This window comes from Callorhinus ursinus, unplaced genomic scaffold, assembly GCF_003265705.2.
Source record: "Callorhinus ursinus isolate GAN/ISIS: 27379988/994484 unplaced genomic scaffold, GSC_fseal_2.0 scaffold89, whole genome shotgun sequence".
Taxonomy (NCBI): Eukaryota; Metazoa; Chordata; class Mammalia; order Carnivora; family Otariidae; genus Callorhinus; species Callorhinus ursinus.
In genome coordinates this window covers 1,619,148-1,636,853 of record NW_027397151.1, presented here as the reverse complement: position 1 = coordinate 1,636,853, position 17,706 = coordinate 1,619,148, and the positions used below count along the sequence as shown (strand labels likewise).

Genomic DNA, 17,706 nt, shown 5'->3' with positions numbered 1-17,706 from the left:
CTGTGCAGTGGGCACAGTGGCGCCCACCACTGCGGAGAACAGCTTCTTTGTCCTTCCCCAGACAGCTCTGGGCTGCAGGGACGGACACCCGCCGGGGGGTGGGGGTGCCGGGCCAGGCCCTGCGGGGCCAGCAGGGCAGCCACCGGCTAGCTGCTGGCCGCGCCACAGGGCGCGCCTGAGCTCTGGGCCCCGCGGACGGTGGCCTCCGCGGCCTCTGCCACCACTTCTCCTGCTGCCCCCACTGTAGCCTCTGCTCATGACGGCACCCAGCCCCTCCAGCCACCAAGGAGGGGGACCAGAAGAGCACCCTGACCAGAGGGGTCCCCGGTGGTGCAGGGAAAATGGGTGCCAGCTTAGGATTCTGGAGGAAGTTTTCTGGGGTGTTTGGGAAATGAAGGTGCAGCTACATCTGTGGGGTGCGAGGTGCCTGGAGGAGGAAGGCTTTTGCACGTTGGTGCGAACAGCTTCGCTCTGCAGTGGTGAGCAGCAGAGTTTTTGGACCTGTGTCCGGAGGGGGAGATGGTGGCGTCTGGCTGTCAGAGAGCATCACCAGACAGGTTCTGTCTGAAGTCCTGTGGGAGCAGGGCCAACACGGTGGGGAGAGAACATGAAGTCAGGGAGGGAGGGCTCTGGTGGCTGGAAAGGAAGGAAGGCTTCCGGGAGGAGGTGGCTTCTGACCCACCCAAGCTTGCATCTCCCCTAAGTTGTGCTAGTCTCTTCCCCTCTCCGAGTGGACTCTGAGCACCTGGGGTGGGAGCAGTGTCTGCCCCCTCCGTGGAGGCTGCAGGGACGGATTGTTTATTGGACCCGTGCTCACCCGGCACCACCCTCTCCTTCTCCCTGTCCCTATCTGTTGCCCTCAGTCTGGCCTCAAGGCCTCTGCCCAGGACAGCTCTTCTGACCAAGGTGCCTCCCCTCCTTGGGCCCATCCCTCCTCCCCTCCACCCCTTGAGCTCAGCTCTAGTCCCCACGCCTCCTGGAAGCTCCCCAGGTGGAAGATCATGGCCAAGACAGATGAGAACCCCGGTCCTGGGTGGGGGGGGGGACGGGTTGCACCGGGCCAGGGGAGGGGGGGCTGTGGGTCATATTCTCAAGGCTGGAGCGAGCCCCTCCTAGCACCATGCCACCCTCTTGAACAGGTGTGCATGGTGGGGGCACTGCTGGGGCACATGTCCCTGATCAGGATCAAACCTAGTGTGACCCGCCAGGCCAGCCTTTGCCCCCTTACCTGCTCCTCATGCCCTGCTGGGTGGTCTCATATCTCCCTGGGGTCCCGACTGAAGTACAGGAGCTCAGCCCATACCCCCCCACAACGAGTCCTCAGAAATCAGCACCAATAAAAAAATACGCTTTACTGTGGACCTCAAAGTCTGCAGGGTAGTGCAGTGGGCACGCGGGGAGCGGAGCATGCAGAGCGCCGACAAGGTGCACGGCACATGGCGAACGGCCCCACCCCTGGGCACCCCCCGGGGCCCTGGTCTCCTCGGGCTGCCCCTGCAAGCCTCAGGACCCTCGGGGCATGGCCAGTGCCCCCCCTACCCGTCAGCCCAAGGAAGCTGGTTGAGCAGATGGAGCAGGAGGGGCAGCCTTCTGGATAAGCAGGCGTCCGGCACTCCGGCCGCTCTCAGAGCTGCCCATCAGGGCCCCGCACCCCGAGCCCGGGGGCGGGGTGGGCAGAAGCAGCTGGTGCAGCTCAGCCGGAAGCAGCAGCGTGAGGAAGGAGGGCGTGGGAGCCCACACCTGCCAATCCAGCCCTGAGCTCCTCAGCAATTTTGTCTCCCTTGATTAAACAGCCAAGGAACATGGAGTTCACGGACGTGTTTTCTTCTTCGTCTTCCTGAAACACCCAGAATGGAAGAGCAGAGAACGGCCGCGAGGTTCCTGGGGGGCACTTGACACTTTGGGGGCAGAGGGAGTTGGAGGGAAAAGGGATGTAGGAGCAGGCGCCTGGGCCTAAGCAAGGGACAGACAGCAGAGCCAATGGCCCAGGCTTGTTTGGGTGGCGGGGGCCGGGGTGTGCAGGTGTGTGCAGGTGTGTGCAGGTGTGTGCGCGTGCGGGGCAAACTGCTGCGTCACAAGGCGCGGAGCACACACCAATCTCTTGCTTTGGGAAGAACACCAAGCGGTAATTGTGCGAAGGGTGACACCACTGGCCCTTAGACCGTCTGTGGAGGCTGGGCAGCAGGGCTGGGACGGCCCCTCCCGGGGTGGAGCTAGGGTCTGGGTGGCAAGGCGGGCGTCCACATTCTGGTTCAGGCAGCGAGGGCCTCTCTGGGCCGCCCACCGAGCTGCCTCCACTGCAGGCAGGTGGTCTCATACTGCCGTGGCATTGAGGGTGGGCCAAAGACAAGGCGGGCCTCCCACTTGGGGGGCGGCCAGGGCAGCCAGGAAGGAGACGGAGGGGCCAGCTGCCCACAAGGGGAAACCAGAGCCTCGAGGGGGAGTGGCAGTGGGAGGGCCCTGCCCCGGCATCCCAGGTGCCCATGAAGGGCCAGCTCACTTCCAGCAGCGCTCCAGGGAGCTGTGGGGCTGGATCTTGAGCTTTTGGGGGCAGAGCAGCTTGGTGAAGGCTCGTCGGAAACTGTAGTGGCACAGAGGATAGAGGACAGGGTTGACGGCTGAGTTGGCCCACAGCAGCCAGAAAGATGTCTCGTACCAGTAGTCAGGGACGCAGTGGCCATGGCAGGCGGCCCGGATGATCATCAGGAGTGTGTATGGGGCCCAGCAGAGCCCGAAGATGCTCACGATGACGGCCAGCGACTTGGCCACCTTCTTGTCCCGCGACAGCCGGAAGCGCTGGGTGATGCTCTGGGATACCATCTTCATGCGCTTCTCCAGCGATGCGGAGGATGCCGAGGGCTTGGAGCCACGTTTGAGCGAGCGCGGCCGCTCTGTGCCCCGTGAGGAGCTGCCGGAGCTGGAGGTGGGTGAGGCCGCGGCGCCCCCACCGCTGCCGCCCCCGAGGGCCGCCTCCCCGGCCTCGGTGCCAGGGGCTGCCTCGCCAACCCCGACCCCGTACCTGTGCAGCGGCACGGCCTCCCCTCGCCCCTTGTGCCAGCAGCCCCAGCAGCCCGGTGCGGCCGGCGGGGGAGAGGGCTGGGCCTCGGGCGCGGGCTCGGGGTCACGTGCCCCATCCAGCCGGACACGGGTGCGCCTCTGGATGTTCAGGTAGATGCTCAGGTTGAAGAAAGTGACGCTAAGGAAGGGCGTGAAGAACTCGAGCGTGGAGGCCGTGATGAGGAAGTACCAGTTGTAGAAGAACTCGGCATAGCAGTGGCCCTCTGGGATGGCGCTGCCGCCAGACAGGTACTCCCAGCTCAGGATGGCCGGCCCGTACAGCAGGAAGGCCAGCACCCACACCAGCACCATCTTTTGCACCGCCCGCCGCGTGTCACCCTGCTGGGCCCGGTAGGACACCTGCCGTGGGACATGCTGGGTCAGGAGGGAAGGGTGCCGGGCCCAGGCGGCAGCCACAGTGGGGCTGGGAGCACCCCCCCACCACCACCACCACCGCCCACCGCCCACCGGCAGCCTCTGGGCCTCTGTGCATGGCCTCCCTCCCCTCCCTGCAAGAATCCTGGGCTGGCGGATGCCCCGGCTCGCTCTCCTACAGTCGGACAGCCTCCTTCAGATCGACCCTGAATGCTACCTCTGTGCCAGGCTACCTTCGTACTACCCCCACCAGTGGTGAGCATCCTGAGGGCATCTTGCCATTGTCCCCTGTCCGCTGAGCGCCCACTGGGCACCAAGCTCTGTGCTCGGCACCTTTTGGATGTCTCAGCAGCTCCATTACCACCCTCACTTTCCTGGTGGCTCAGGGAGGGAGGCGGAGACCGCAGGTGGATTGGCTCAAGGGGACAGAGCTGGGGCTTAACCTCGAACCCATGCTCTGTCCTCTGTCCCACCGTCTCTCTAGACTAGGACACATAAGGCCCCCAGCAGAGGGCGCTCAGAGTGACTGGTCGAGCCACCAAGGAGGATATGAGAAGGCAAAGGAGACCAGGGCTCCAGCTTCTGCCCCTGCGCCTGCATGGCAGTGACGCGGGAAAGCCAGGCGGTCCAGCGTCCCTAACTCAGGGTGGCCACTCACACCAAGGGAAGCCTGTGGAGCCAGAAGCTGATGCCTGACTTCCTGGGGTATGCTCGTGCCCACACACGCACACACACGTATGTGTGAGGGTGGTGGAGCTACCGCCAAGGGCCTCTGGCCCAGATCCTCCCTCAGCTCTCAGAACTTTGGACCTGCTCCAGGGTGGAGGCTGAATTGTCCCTCTTCTTTCAGGAACACCTGAAGCCAGGTCCAGATAGTGCCTCCTGCCCGTCCCAGGACCCATCCTACTGGCAGCAACTGGCTACTGAGTGGGTAGCTGACCACAGAGTACCCCGTATGTCAGGTGTGAGGCCAGCAGGGGCCAGGCTCACCTGGTTCCGCCTACAGCTTGGAATGGCCATCCTCTGCTGTGGCCCCTTCCTGACCACCCCTCCTCCCGGCTCAGAACACGGGCAGCGCATCCCAGACTCACAGCGCGGGTGACTGACAGGAAGCGGTCGTAGCTGATGAGCACGATGTTGAAGACGGAGGAGGTGCAGAGCAGATAGTCCACCACCAGCCACAGCTTGCAGAGACCCCGGCTAAAGGGCCAGCGGCCAGTCAGCACATAGGGCACGTAGAGTGGGATGCAGAAGGCCCCTGTGGGAGAATGGGGCCAGGGTGGGCCATGGCTGGACGGGCGCACGGGGTGAGGCCCACCACAGTGGAGAGACAGGCAGGACTTGGGGGTTACACAGCGGCCACTTTCCTGGGACCAGCAAGCCTTACCTTTTGCCCTCCCCGCCACCCTCTCAGGCACAACTTCTCCCCGGCCCATGGCCTTCAACCCCTGCCTAGCCTCCAGTCCTACTGGCATCCCTTGAACTTGGGGGCAGGAGGGAAGATCCAGGGGTGGGGACCTCTGGGCACCATGAGACCCTGAGCCTTGATTTGGGACTTCCAGACCAGTCCTCCCAAGCCCAAAAGAGGAAGGAGAATTTCCTCCCTCTCCTTCTGCCTGCTGGACCCCAGCCCTATCCCAGCCTTTGGACAGCCTTTCCTCATCAGCTCAGAAAACGAAAAACCCTTTCTCCTGGCTCAAAGGGCATTTGGCTGCGACCGCGCCAGCCGCTCCCACCGCCACCAGCGTCTGGCAGACGCACCTAGCAGCCCCAACAGGTGTCTGGCTCTCCGGCCCCCTCCGCGTGCCCCGCCCCCAAGCCGGCAGCAGCGCACGGACACGTGAGAACGCGCTCCTCCGAGCATCTCCCCCACCCCCACCCCGCTTCCCCCACGGCCCCCTCCCCCACCACGGCTCTAAAAACTCCTTTCTCTGTCCCCTCCCCCAAACCTCTCCCAGCGCCCTCCGCACGTCCTGAGTCCGCCAGCAGCCTTTGTTTGACTACGGCGCAGGAGCCGCTGCGCGCCTTGCGCCTTGCCCAGCGCCCGCGCGCCGGCGCTCCTTCCTGAGGAACATTCCTCCCGGGTCCCCGTCCTGTGGTGGGGGAGGCAAGGAACTTCGCCCGCGCCCACCGCCCCACGGGTCCCGAATGCCCCCTTCCCAAACAGGGCTCCCCGGCGGGGCTTGTGCCCGAGCAACAAAGCACCCTAGTCCACGCTCCAATCCCTGCTGGCCCGGCCGGGCTGGGCACTCCTGGGCTCGGGCGGGGGCTGGGGGCTTTACCCACGAGGAAGTCGGAGATGGCGAGGTTGAGCAGAAAGAAGTTGTTCTGGGTGCGGAGGCTCGAGTCGGCCACGAAGGCGAGCATGACCAGCGCGTTGCCGAGCACCGTGGCCACGATAAGCAGCGCCATGAGCGCGGCCAGCACCGCGGTCCAGGCGGCAGAGAAGCCGCGCGCCCCGCCCGCAGCCGCCGCCTCGCCCGCCAGCGCCCCCGACGCGTTCAGCGGCCCGTCGGGCGGCGTGCGCTCCATGGCCCCGCGGGCTCAGGCGGCGCCGGGGCGCGGGGCAGGGCGAGGATCGCCGGCCGGGCGGCCGGGAGGGGCCCCGGCCCGGGAGCCTGGTGTTTGCGGGCTCTCGGCCCGGCCGGTTTCCCCGGGTGGTGCCCGGCGCATGGTCCGCGGGCGCCGAGGCCCGGGACGGGGCCGGAGCGGGCGGCGCCGAGGGGGCCCGGGCCGGAATCCGGGCCGAATGGGGCCAGCGGCACCACCACTACAGCGCGGGCGGACCTGGAGCGGAGCGAGAGCCCGAGCCGCCGCCAGAGCGCCGGTGCGCCCCGAGTGCAGCGCGCAGCCGAGTGCGCCCCGTGCCCAGCCCGCCGCCCCCCGCGCCCCGCGCAGCGCCCCCGCCATTGGCTGCCGCCCGCGCCCCGCCCCCGCCCCGCCCCCGCCCCGCCCGGCGCCGGCAGCACCACGGACAGCGCCGCGTGCCCGCCGGGCCGCTGGAGCCCCAGCCAGGAGCGCACGGCGGCTGGCGGAGAGCCCGGCCCCAGCGGGCGGGCGCCGGGGCGGGGGGCACACGCCTGCTGCCAACCGGCCCGTGTACAGAGGAGCCGGTAGCTGCGCCGCTAGGCCTGCCCCGTGCCCTCAGCCCCGGTGACCCTGGCCGGCCCTCGTCGGGAGCCGGGGACACTGTGGGGACCTGGAATGAGGGGGGTACGGCTGCACCTGCGCTAGGGGCAACTTGCCCCGCGAGACCCCTCCTCCTGTCATGCTTTAGGCAAGCGGGTTTCAGGGGAAGGAACGTCCCAAAGAGAAAGGATGGGAGGGGTCTCTGGGAGCCGGAGCCCCGGCCAGGGGTCCGCTCCAACCCCCATATGCGTGGGACTCGGGGTCTCAGTCTCCCCGTGGGCAGGCCCCAGCGCAGGGTCTAGGGTGACCTGCAAGGCACAGACGGTTGCGGAGTTACATAAGGGAAGATGGGGAGCCAGTGGACCCAGCTGGGAAGGGAGCACACCCACCTGGGGCGCAGGCGGCCCCAGGTTGAGGGGGGAGAGGCCAGAGGTTCAGAGCTCAGCCATGCGTCCCCTCCCCCGGCTGACAGCGCAGTGGGGCGGTCACTGCTGCAGGGACAGACGAGGTCACTGCGCTTAGGGCGCAGCCAAGGCAGCAGCTGCTGCAGCTGCGTTAGCGCCTGCAGGAGGGGATGGGGGAGGAGAGGCGGCGGGAGGGAGCACCCCTCCCCCCCAGACACACACGCTCAGATAGACAGGGTCAAGGACAGATTCAGCAGGAGGCACTCACAGCAGACAGACAGATGCGCCTACACTCAGACACACAGACACCCACAGACCAGGGTAACAGCCACCCAGCGTCAGGCTGGGGACCCACCAGCGGCAGTTAGACACACACACATCAGACAGCAGACAGCCAGGGAACAGCGCCTGAGGGAGAGAAAAGCAGTGATTCTGTTCTGTCTCCAGCGGCGCACATCTGCAGAAGCCTCCAGGAGGACAGAAATGGGCGAGTCCGCGGGGGTGGGGGGCAGTGAGGCTGAGGGAAGGGGCTGCTGTCCCAACCCCAGGTGCTGGCACACACAGGCACCCCCATACTTACAGTAGCTTCCTGACTGTGCAAGGACCCACCCCCTTCTCTAGCCCCAAGAGGTACTTCAGAAACTTTCGGAAGTGGGGGAGACTAGGCTCCCTCTAACCCTTCCTCAGAGCTGTTTGCAGCAGGAGACCCCAGACCTTTGCCCCAGCGGACCCACTCTTCCGTGGCTTATGACAACCTTTGCTGGAGGAGGAGTGTGGGGCTCCAGCTCGTCGTCCCAGAAGCCTCCTCTGAGTACCTGGTTATACTCTTCCCCTCCAGAAGCGAGCCCTGTTCCCCCTACAGGCTCCGCAGCCTCTCCTTACCACGCCCCAGTGTGCCCCGTGGGCAGGGCAGTGCCAGGACCGGGCAGCTAGTTGGTGGTGAGACAAGCAATGTGGAGAGTCTCTGGAGCAGCGGGGTGCCGCTAGACCCCATTGCTCCCATCACCCAAATTCTCCTACACCTTCAGGCCTGGGTCAGGACTCACTGTCCCCCATGCTCAGCCAGCAGCTCCCTGTTGAGCAGACCCCCCCCCCCACCCCCAGGCTCTGTTCTTCCCCAACCACTCAAGGCTGGCTTTCGCCAGACAGTACTGTGTGGATTGGATGCCCTTCAGCCCTGGCCTTTGGAGATGGGAGTTTGGTGGGGACTGAATGGGGGATCTGGCTCTCTCTCACTAGCTAGGAGCCTCCTTTCCAGCCTCAGTATCCCCATCTTGGAATGGGGACTATGTGTTGCTTACCGTACAGGATGGAGGGCCAAGTCAAGGGGAAATCTGTGTAGAGGGCAGCCCCTCTGTAGTCTCAGTGAAGTTGGCCATGGTGGTCCTTGTGGCCATCAATATTCTGGAGACCTCCCTGGCAGTCTTTGGCCCCACAGCAGCTGGAGGGGGCATGGACTCAGTTCAGACCCTGGCACCAGGGGGCCAGCTGAATGATACAAAGGAGTCATGTGTTTTTCTGAGTGTGGGGATCTTCCTCTGTAAGTTGAGGCCATCAGGAGAGGGAGGGCCAGGGTTGACCCACAAGTTTGAAGGTGACCATGGCCAAGGCTGGTGAGCGCCTCCTATTGGCATTTACATGCATGACCTCGTTAACTCCCATTTGCCCTCAAAGGTGGGTAGGATTGGAGGTCCCTATGTAGAGCAAGGAAGCCACCTACCCAAGGTCACATGAGGCTAGAGGCCCCTCACTTAATGGCCACACTCTTGTCACTGGAGGGGACAGCCTTCCAAAGCACAAGGTCCCTGAAGTCAGCCTTGACCTTGGCTGGACAGAAGCCTGATGTCCTCTGGGCTGGGCCCAACTTGGCCAAGGCAATTTGTGGTGAATGAAGCAGGTCCTCATGAGGCTACGCACAGGATATCTTGCCGTGGGGGCTCTGTCCCGAGTAGTGGGTTTTCAGGTCCCTGGATGGCAGAGAACCCTCCAAGACCCTGGGAAAGGCAGGTGGGGGTTGGGGGACAAGGGCACTCCCTCTGTTCAGCAAGATCCTCACAGAGAGAGTGGCCTGGAGCCTCAGTTTCTCCATTTGTTGAAATGGCTGACATACTGTGCGCCAAAAGTCCCATCCAACAGCGAGACCATTGAGCAAATGCCCCATTCACATAAACTCTGGCCAGATTCGCCAAACCAGATCCCCCGCAAGCCCCTCACAGAGGAGATAGTTCACCCACTGATTGATTCGTTCATTCATCCTTTGGATGAGGTCTTATTGAGCACCTACTATGTATCAGGCACTATACTAAGTTGTCCTAACAGAGGAAGGCAAACACCACGCAGTAAAGAAGCCACGTGTACATCCGCTGGTTGTAAGAAATGAAGCAAGGCAGGACACAGAGAATGCCAGGGCACAGGGCTGGTCCGCCGTGGCGCCTGCCTCTCAGCTCTCCTTTCAAGAGAGTCGGGTGCAGGGCCAGGACTGTTTGGATCCGCTGCTGAGATGGAGCTGAGGTGAGGCACACGCCTTCCCAACGGGTGAGGCTTCCAGCGCCTGGTGGGATGTGTGGTGTGAGCCAGAACATGGCCCTGATGAGAACATCTACAGATTCCGTGGCACTGCCTAAAGTCTGGGGGGGGGGGCGGGGCCTGACCCATCAGGGTCAGAGGTGGGGACAAGGACTCTGGGTTGGAGCCCTGTGGATGGACAAGTGACCGTGGGGACCAGTGTGGAGGGTTTTGTATCCCCAGAAATGGCATGATAGCACAGAGTGGTCACATCGGAGGCCACAGGTGGGCCAGGAGCAGGGACTCCCATCTGCCTGGGACAACCTGGCTACTGCCATCTCTGAATGTCTGACCTACCAGCCACAGACACCAAGGCTGAGCCCCCAAATGGCCCATTCTCCGTGGAGAACAAATCATTCCCTGGTGGCGAGTGGGCTATGTTGGGCCCCTTCTGCCATGGGGGGGCCTTCACAGACCTGCTCAGGTGTGGGCTTGTCACCATGATCCAGGGCCTCACGGAAGCCTGATCCAGGGACAGGGAGGCCCACGCAGAATGGGCCCCAGCCCAGGGCCCACGGTCCAGCGAAGGGCCCGTATCCCAGCAAAGGACCCACTGGCTGCATTGTATGCTGCCCCACCCCGCTTCACTGGAGGGGACAGCCTTCCAGAGCACAAGTGTGGGGCAACGTGAGAGAGGATCTGCGCCGTCCCTCAGGATGCAGTGTAGTGAATCTGAGAGTTTTACATGGCACTGCATTTCCAGGGGGAAGAGAACGAGCATCCTGGACCCAGTGGCCCACTGAGGAATTAGTGCCCCCCCCCGGGGCCCTGCAGGGTTACAGGTCCCTCCCCCATAGGGCACACTCTCACTGGGAGGCTTGGGAAAGAGCCCCTTGAACCAGTTGCCACTGCCTCCCTGGCATCCTGAGTCCCCCGATCCCAGAGAGGAGCAGACAGCAGGGGGAGTCACGGCTAAGTCAGCAGGAGCAGGTGGGGCCACTGGTACTTCCAGTGGCCGGGGTCTGGTGGCGGGGGAGACACGTGTGGAATTCAGGGCCCCCCTGGCACCATGGTGCCCCCTGCGTGACTATTACGTGCGTGGACAGCGCCGCTATCCCAGCCTGAGGAGGCAGGTAAGCAGGGGCTCAGGCCCTCGGGAATGAGGATGGGGTCACACCCCAGGTAGGCCCCCAAGACCTGCAGAGGTGACAGCAGAGGTGGGGTGTGGCTGGACAGGCAGGCTGCAGAGCAGAAGAAGGAAGGGATGAGCCCCAGCTGAGCCCCGGGAGCAGCTGCAATGACGGGGCTGGTGTGCCTGCCCCCCCGTTGGAGATCACCCCCCAGGAAGAGCGGCTGGGGCACCCCTGGAGGAGCCCCCACGTGCAGGGGAGACAACCTGCAGCACGAGGAGGGTGCTACTCAGCTGTCCGTTCCAGGGAGACCTGAGGAGCCTGGCGTCACAGCCCCGGCTGCCGCGAGCAATGGGGACTCTATGGGCCGTCTGCGCTCTGGGCTGCCGTGGGCTGGACTGACACAGGGGTGCGCCGTGTCTGCAGCCTTTCCTACCCACCCTCCTTCCTGCCCCTCTCCCTGCACGGACCTCAGACCTGCCCTGCCCCGTGGGAGCTCCTCGCCTGCTCGCTTTCCCTTTCTCTGTCACATCTGTCACAGGCGTCCTCCGTCATCTCACAACCCTGAACCCCATCTCAGTGTCTGCTCCCTGGAGGGCACACACTGACTCAGGCCAGGTTCCAATGGTGAAAGGGCGGTCAGTGAGTGTCCCCTGAGAAGGGGACTCTGAGCGAAGGTCCACGGGAGGGAGAAGGGAGGGGGCAGCCAGGTGGGTGTCTGGACGGAGCCGCGCTCGGGGCAGAGGGGAGCTCGGGAACAAAGGGCGGGGAGTGGGGGGCGCGTGTGTGCGGCTGGAGCACAGAGAAAGGCGAGGGCGTGGGGACAGAGCTCGCATGCTGCCTCCAGCCACCGGAGGGCTGCTGGGGGGGAGCCCCAGGACGGCTCGGGGAGACCCTCTGACAGCAGCCCCTGCTTCGGTGCAGGGAGGGCCTGGCAGGGCTGAGGGCAGAGGCCGAGGGGCCGGGGGACTCCGGTGAGAGGGCGATGCTGGCCATGCAGGGGGAACACCTGGCCAGATTCTGGGCGGCTTTTGAAGCTGACCCATGAGGTGTGCGACAGAAAGGCGGAGGTCAAGCCTGACTTCAGGGTTTGGGTTCCAGTGGTGCAGAGGAGGGCGTAGCACCCGTGAGCCGGGAGTGTGCAGGAAAAGCAGGTTGGCGGACGGTGGGGTGCTCTGAGGCTCAGTTGCCCACTGGACATTCCAGAGCAGAGGTCGTCAGGCCCCCCGGGGCCCAGCCCCAGCTCCAGCTCTGGAATTTGGAGCCTGGCCCAGCGGCAGCCCGCCCACGTCCTTCTGAGTCTCAGGTCAGAGGAGCTCTGTGCGAGAGGAACAAAGCTGGGTATTGCCCACGTCAGACCAGCAGGACGCCATCCCTTGTGTCCTGCGCTGTCACGGGGCAGTGGGCTCTGCCATTAGCCACCCTCACTGTGCTAGAAAAACCTTTCTCCTTCAACCAACCGCATGCCCGGTGCTGCTCCTGCAGGGCGGGGCCCTGCTGTGCGGGACGGGGCCCACTCATGAGGAATAGTGAGGGAGCGTAGCCGCGAGGGCCAGCCGCCGGCAACTCTCCTGCTAGCTCCAGCCAGGCACGTTTGTCAGGGCGCTTGTCAGGGCGCTGGGTCCAGCGCTGTGACACGTCTTCAGAGGCGCCACTGCTGTTTGCTTTCTCTTTCTGCAGGAGCTCATTTGAATATGGGAATGCAGATTTTTCTTTTTTTGTTCCTTGTCTTTTTTTTTCCCCCGGTGACATTCTGAGCCAGCTCCCACTGCGTCCTGATGAGTTCAGGGCCCGGCTGTGATCAGAATGGCTCTGAGGCCACCAATTTGGAATAAACGCTGAGTCTGATTTCCCTGCCTTTAGGGACAGAGCTGTACTGGGCCCAGGGCCCAGGTGGCAGGAAGGAGAGCGCAGACAGGAGAACCAGGGATATAGTTGCTATAGTTTGTCCGTAAATGACAAAAACCAACTCAAAAAGTTGGTTTAACGGAAAGGGGAGTTTATTGTTGCCTGTGACTAAAAAGTCCAGGGGGCGGGTTTCAGACACAGCTGTATCCAGGAGCTCAAAGAACACCTGCTTCTTTCCATCTGCTTTTTTCCCTGTACTCACTATTCCCAGCAGGCAATGTCTCCCTAAAATCTCTTCCTACAGCTTCAGGCTGCCCTCCTGTCCTCTCATCCACTCTGCAGGACGAAGGAGGGGCTGCCCACAGACATGCAGGTTGAGCCCCACTGGCCTGGCTCAGGCAGTGGTACCTACCACTGCCTGAGCTTGCAGCAGCTTCGGCTGACACCATTAAGAACCCCACCCCTGTGGAGGGCAGAGGAAGTGTGGAGAGGGGGAAGGGTGGTGGGTAGGGAAGGAAAGTCACCCCCTGCAGCTACCCTGGGGGCCTGCGGGGTGTCTCTGGTCCTTCCCCCAATAGGGCCTTTGTCGGGGAGGGCAGGGGCCTGGGGGCAAGTGGGCCTGGGCACTGAGAGCTCAATGGGGGGCCCCCTGAGACAAAGCCCCTGGGGGAGGGGTCCTTGGGGACAGCTGGGACTGCAGAGCGAGCCCTCTCCCGGGGCCTCCACTGTGAGCACAGGGCGCAGAGTGAGAAGAGTGAGCAGGGGCGTGAGGGCTGAGGGTGGCTCTGTTCCACACCAGACCCAGCAGACCGCGAAGAGCCTGGGCAAGGCTGCTCAGGAGGACGCCTCCCGCTCGGCCTGCGGGAAGGAAGCCTGCAGCCCTGTCTGGCCTACTTCTTGCTCGCCTGGAGCCAGTGCGGCTGCCTAGAGGCTGGGCTACCCCAGCCCACAGCCTGGTCCGCGTACCCAGACAAGCCCAAGCCCCACGGCAGCCCCTCCTGCTCATCCTTCCTGGGGGCACCCCCACCAGGGCCTTGGTCTCCACTGAGGGAGCAGAGAGGTTGAGGGCAGGGAGATGAGCACTTGCAGAGGCTCAGGGGCTGGCTGAAGGGGGCGGGGACTTGACCCTGGGTCTGAAATATGCTCACCGTGTGCTCTTTCCTCCCAAGAATGGTGCCTGGGTGGAGATATCAGACGTGAAGGAAGGGTAATGCCAGGAGGGCTCCCTGGAAGAGGTGCAGCCTGGAAGAGGTCTGGTCTGAGGGGTCTGTGGACAGCTGCCTGGGGAGGGGCAGGGACAGCTGAGGGGCCAGAGGGATAACAAAAGCCTTTCTCTGAGGAAAGAAGCACCTACACCTTCTGGAAGCCCCTCCTGCAAGATCCAGGCTGTCCCTCTGGATGTGCCCAGCTCCCGGGGCTGGCTAATAGGTATTTGCTGAATGAATGAAACAGGTTTCATCTGTGCAGCTTCCCTCCATGGGCAAAACATGAGTCCATGGTGGAGAAAACAGGAAAGAGAACTCAGATCTTGTCCACTGCGCCTCCTCCAGAGCCCTGGGTCGGGCTGCGTGGGGGCCAGGGTGGGGCCTCAGGAGAGTCTGGAGGGCTCGGAACCCGGCCCAGCCTGGGAGCCCCCACCACATCCCCAAGAGTGTTTGTGGGGCCTCCATGGCTGTGACCCAGCATGGCCACAGGTCCCCCGGGCCTGGGGACCCGGACCGGGCACACACCATGGCCCCCCAGCCAGTGCCGCTCCAGGGCCCTTGGACCAGAGCCCATGGGACCAGGCCCTGGATGGTAAATGTCAAACCTCTGGGGGTCGTTGGCCTGGACAGAGGCGGCCATGGGCCGCACTGACCAAGGGCCCAGCGCCGGGGCTTGTGGCAGTGCGCCAGTGGGGAGCGGTGGGCCCGCGTGCCGGGGATGGCGCCCAGGGTCCTCTCCCTCGATGGCAGCGGCACCCCAACCCCAGAGCTCCCTGCCTGGGACTTGTCCCCTCTCTGCCCTGACCCAGGCCTTTGTCTGGACTCCGGGCTGGCAGCTGGTCAGTTGCTGGCTGCCACCCGCCTGTCCTTGGAGGTCCTGCCCTGACCGGAGCATGTTTCCGCTGCTTCGTGCCCTCTGCCCGGCAGCGTCTCCAACACAGCACATTAGATCCCCGGCGCATCATCCAGGGCTGACCTTCTCCCTCCCTTCGACGTTCCTGTCCCCTCCCCCCCCAGCCCTGTCCTCTGATGACCAGGTGGGGTGGGCCCAGTGACCGCAGCCCATCTGCAGACCCCAGGCCTGGGGGTCAAGGCTGGGCTGGCACCACGTGCTGCGCACAGGGGCCAGCCAAACCTCTTCCCCTGGATGGCACGGCTGAGGGCAGCATGGTACAGGTAGGGTCATGTGTCTGCGGCAGGGGACGGGGTGACCTCTGGACTGGGCACGCTTGGGGCGGCCCTGGGACTCTGGCTGCTGCCCGCTCCACTCCAGGGGGAGCCCGAGGGGCCGATAGTCCCCTTCTGGGTCCTCGTCAGGGTCCCCCAAGACCCAGGCCCGGCCCTGGAACCTGAAGCCTGGCCAAACTCCGGCTCCCACCCGTGGGCCCCCATGCTGCCCTCCCCACCGCGGAGCCCTCAGGGTCAGCCGGGCTCCTCCTCTTGCCCATGCTGTTCTCGGCAGCACTGACGCTCGGCCCGGAGGATGTGTGTGCGCAGGGCGAGCCCCGCCCCACGGGGGTCTGACCCAGGGGCGCACATGCCCGCAGCCTGGCCCCGGCGAGGCGCCTCTGCGGACTCCCTGAGTCACCCAGGGCTCAGGGTAGCTCCCTGGGGGGACCTGTGCTTGCCAGGAAAACGCCGAATGAGGCAACCGTTCAGTGCTGGGGGTGCAGGATCCAGTTAAGGAAGATGTCCCCAAAGTCCCCGGGAGCCTGGTTCCAACAATGGCTCCACCACGGTGACCAGCAGAAGGTGGACAGTGGAGTCCCAGCCCCCGACCCAGACCAGGGACTTGCCTTCTGTAGGGGGACAGCGGGGCCACCGGGGTTCTCCCCAGGGCCCTGGGGGAAGGGGCGCTAGTTACCCCAGTGAGACCCCTGTTCATTGCCCCCAGCCCCTGCCCTCTTCCTGCCCCTGCCCTCTCCCCCCTCCGCCCCTGCCCTCTCCCCCCTCCGCCCCTGCCCTCTCCCCCACCCCTTCCCGCCCCTGCCAGACTCAGCCTGGGTCTACCTTTTCCTGGCACTGCATAATCCTCTCACATTTTCTAAATTTGCTCTTCGGATTTATGCAGAGCTGGAAACATCCATATGAGGAGTAACGAGCCCTTCCCTGGGCTCTATTTTCCCATCTGTACAATGGTGTAATACTGGATAAACCGTGGCCACAAGCCTCCTGGAAAAACCTTTGGGGCTCCCTGGAGCCCGTCCCTGAGTGATTCACCTGTTCACCATCTGGAAGGGTGGCCCCAGCCCGGGATGCCCCGATGGGGAGGAGAGGGCTCCAGAGGCCTCTCCCCACGTGTGGACAAGTGGGCACGGAGACTTCTCCACAGAGCCTGCGTTCCCAACCCTAGGTTCAGCCGTGCAGCCCTCTGCATGGCACAGCATACGGCCTTGTGACCGAGCCCCTGGTCTGTCTGATTATCCCTAAGTGCCGTGCTGATGCCCTGCGTCCTGGTCATGCGCCTTGCATGGGTGAGCCTGTGGGCAGAGGTCCCGCAGGGAATCCGGGCTGCTTCTGGAGACAGGGGTCGACGCTGGGGAGAGCGCCCGCTGCCCGGCTCACCCATGCCTGTGCCCTCCCGCCTCCACAGGTGCTTCCACACACCTCGGTCTCCCCCGGGCGCCGCCAAGCCCTGGAGAAACAGGCTTGGAGAGACCCCCTGTTCACAAGTGGCTGGGCCCGGACTGGCACGGGCCCCATCGGAACCCCAGCCATCTGCCCAGACCACCTGCACCCCCCCCCCTCCTGCCAGCAGCCAGGGGCGTTTACGGAGCACCTGCTCTGTGTGGCTCGGCTAGGAGCCTGGGAAGCAGTGTTACTCCCACGGCCAGTGAGTGGGTGGAGCTGTCGGGCTGGCTTCGGCTCTGGTAGTGCCCTGGGCCGTGCGACTCCCGGGCAGGCCATCTTCCCCGAGCTGGGGCAGCTCTGGCAGAGTTCCCAGCATGAGGCCTCTCCCCCAGAGCAAACCTGACAGGCTCACCCAGCCTGCCACCCTGCCTGGAGGGGACAGTGCTGCCCAGCTGGCTGCATGCAATTCCCGAAGCCCGGAACTGGAGAGGCGGCACCCCATGCACCCTGATTCCTGTACTGAGCCCCCTGCAGAATTTGTGGGGCTTACTGCAAAATAAAACTGCGGGCCCCCACCCCAGAAATTGAGAATGTCAAGGTGGCAACAGCAGAGCAGTGAATCGGGCAAGGAGCCTCACGTGACTGCACGGGTTGCACACCCCTGAGCCATGACGCCCCCCGCCCAGGGCACAGTCCAGCCTCTGCTGCGGCCACTTCCGGCCCCTCCACTCTGAGCCACAGAGGCAGGCCTGGGGCGTGCCTGGCACATGGTTGCTGTGCCTTCCTCTCCCCTGCCCTCCACCTCCTAGGGATGGCGTGGAGGGAGCACACTGACCCCCAGAAGAACCCCAAATGCCCCAGTGTTTCCTACCCAACACCCCCAGCCCCACCTGCTGGAGTAAGAGCGCAGCTGCCGGGGGAGGGGGTTGCCCCTGCAACCAGCTCTGCCCTGGACCTCAGGCTGGTTAAATTGTGCCTCCTCTGACCCCCGAACCTGGCAGCTCCCCTGGCAAGTTAAATTGAGCCAGCCAAGCTGTCCTTCCTCCTGCTCTGGCCCACCCTACCGGTTCCCAGCACAGAGATGCGCCTACAACCCTCCCATCCCATGCGGGCCCCTAGGAAGGGTGGAGAGAGAAGGAGCAGAGCCCACCCTCCCCCCCTCCTTACCTGGGGTCCCCTGTGGCCTCCTGGGCCCATACCTGCCCATGGTGGCACCCCCGTGCTGGCACAGCAGGCGATCCACGGGTACTGCAAGAAGGAGCCACCTGCCTGAAGTCGGGGCACAGCCAGGAAGGGGGAACCTACAGGCCCCCAGTGAGCACTTCAGTGCTCGGGGACAAGGCTGAGCATCCGCCAGGCATGGGGCACAAGCCGTGTGCAGCAAGGGAGTTGGAGACCGGAGCCGAGAGCTCTCCCTCGGGTCCGGTGCTGCCTCTTCTTCCCAGAGCCCATCTTGTGAGGTGTCCACACGTCTCTGCCCCG

General features: G+C 64.3%; 1 protein-coding gene across 2 annotated transcripts; it reads right to left on the bottom strand.

Moving 5' to 3' along the window:
• Positions 1-1,336: 1,336 nt before the first annotated feature.
• On the bottom strand, positions 1,337-6,265 carry HRH3 (histamine receptor H3). Of its 2 annotated transcripts, XM_073888304.1 has the most exons (4): positions 5,715-6,265; positions 4,524-4,690; positions 2,657-3,417; positions 1,337-1,837 (listed from the first exon to the last, which is right to left on the bottom strand). In XM_073888304.1, exons 1-4 carry the CDS (start codon positions 5,962-5,964, stop codon positions 1,810-1,812), a joined length of 1,206 nt encoding a protein of 401 aa, XP_073744405.1. In that variant the 5' UTR covers positions 5,965-6,265; the 3' UTR covers positions 1,337-1,809. The 2 variants fall into 2 exon arrangements, with proteins under 2 accessions (XP_073744405.1, XP_025720875.1); XM_025865090.2 differs by having other exon boundaries at positions 1,337-3,417.
• Between the last annotated feature and the right edge of the window lie 11,441 nt (positions 6,266-17,706).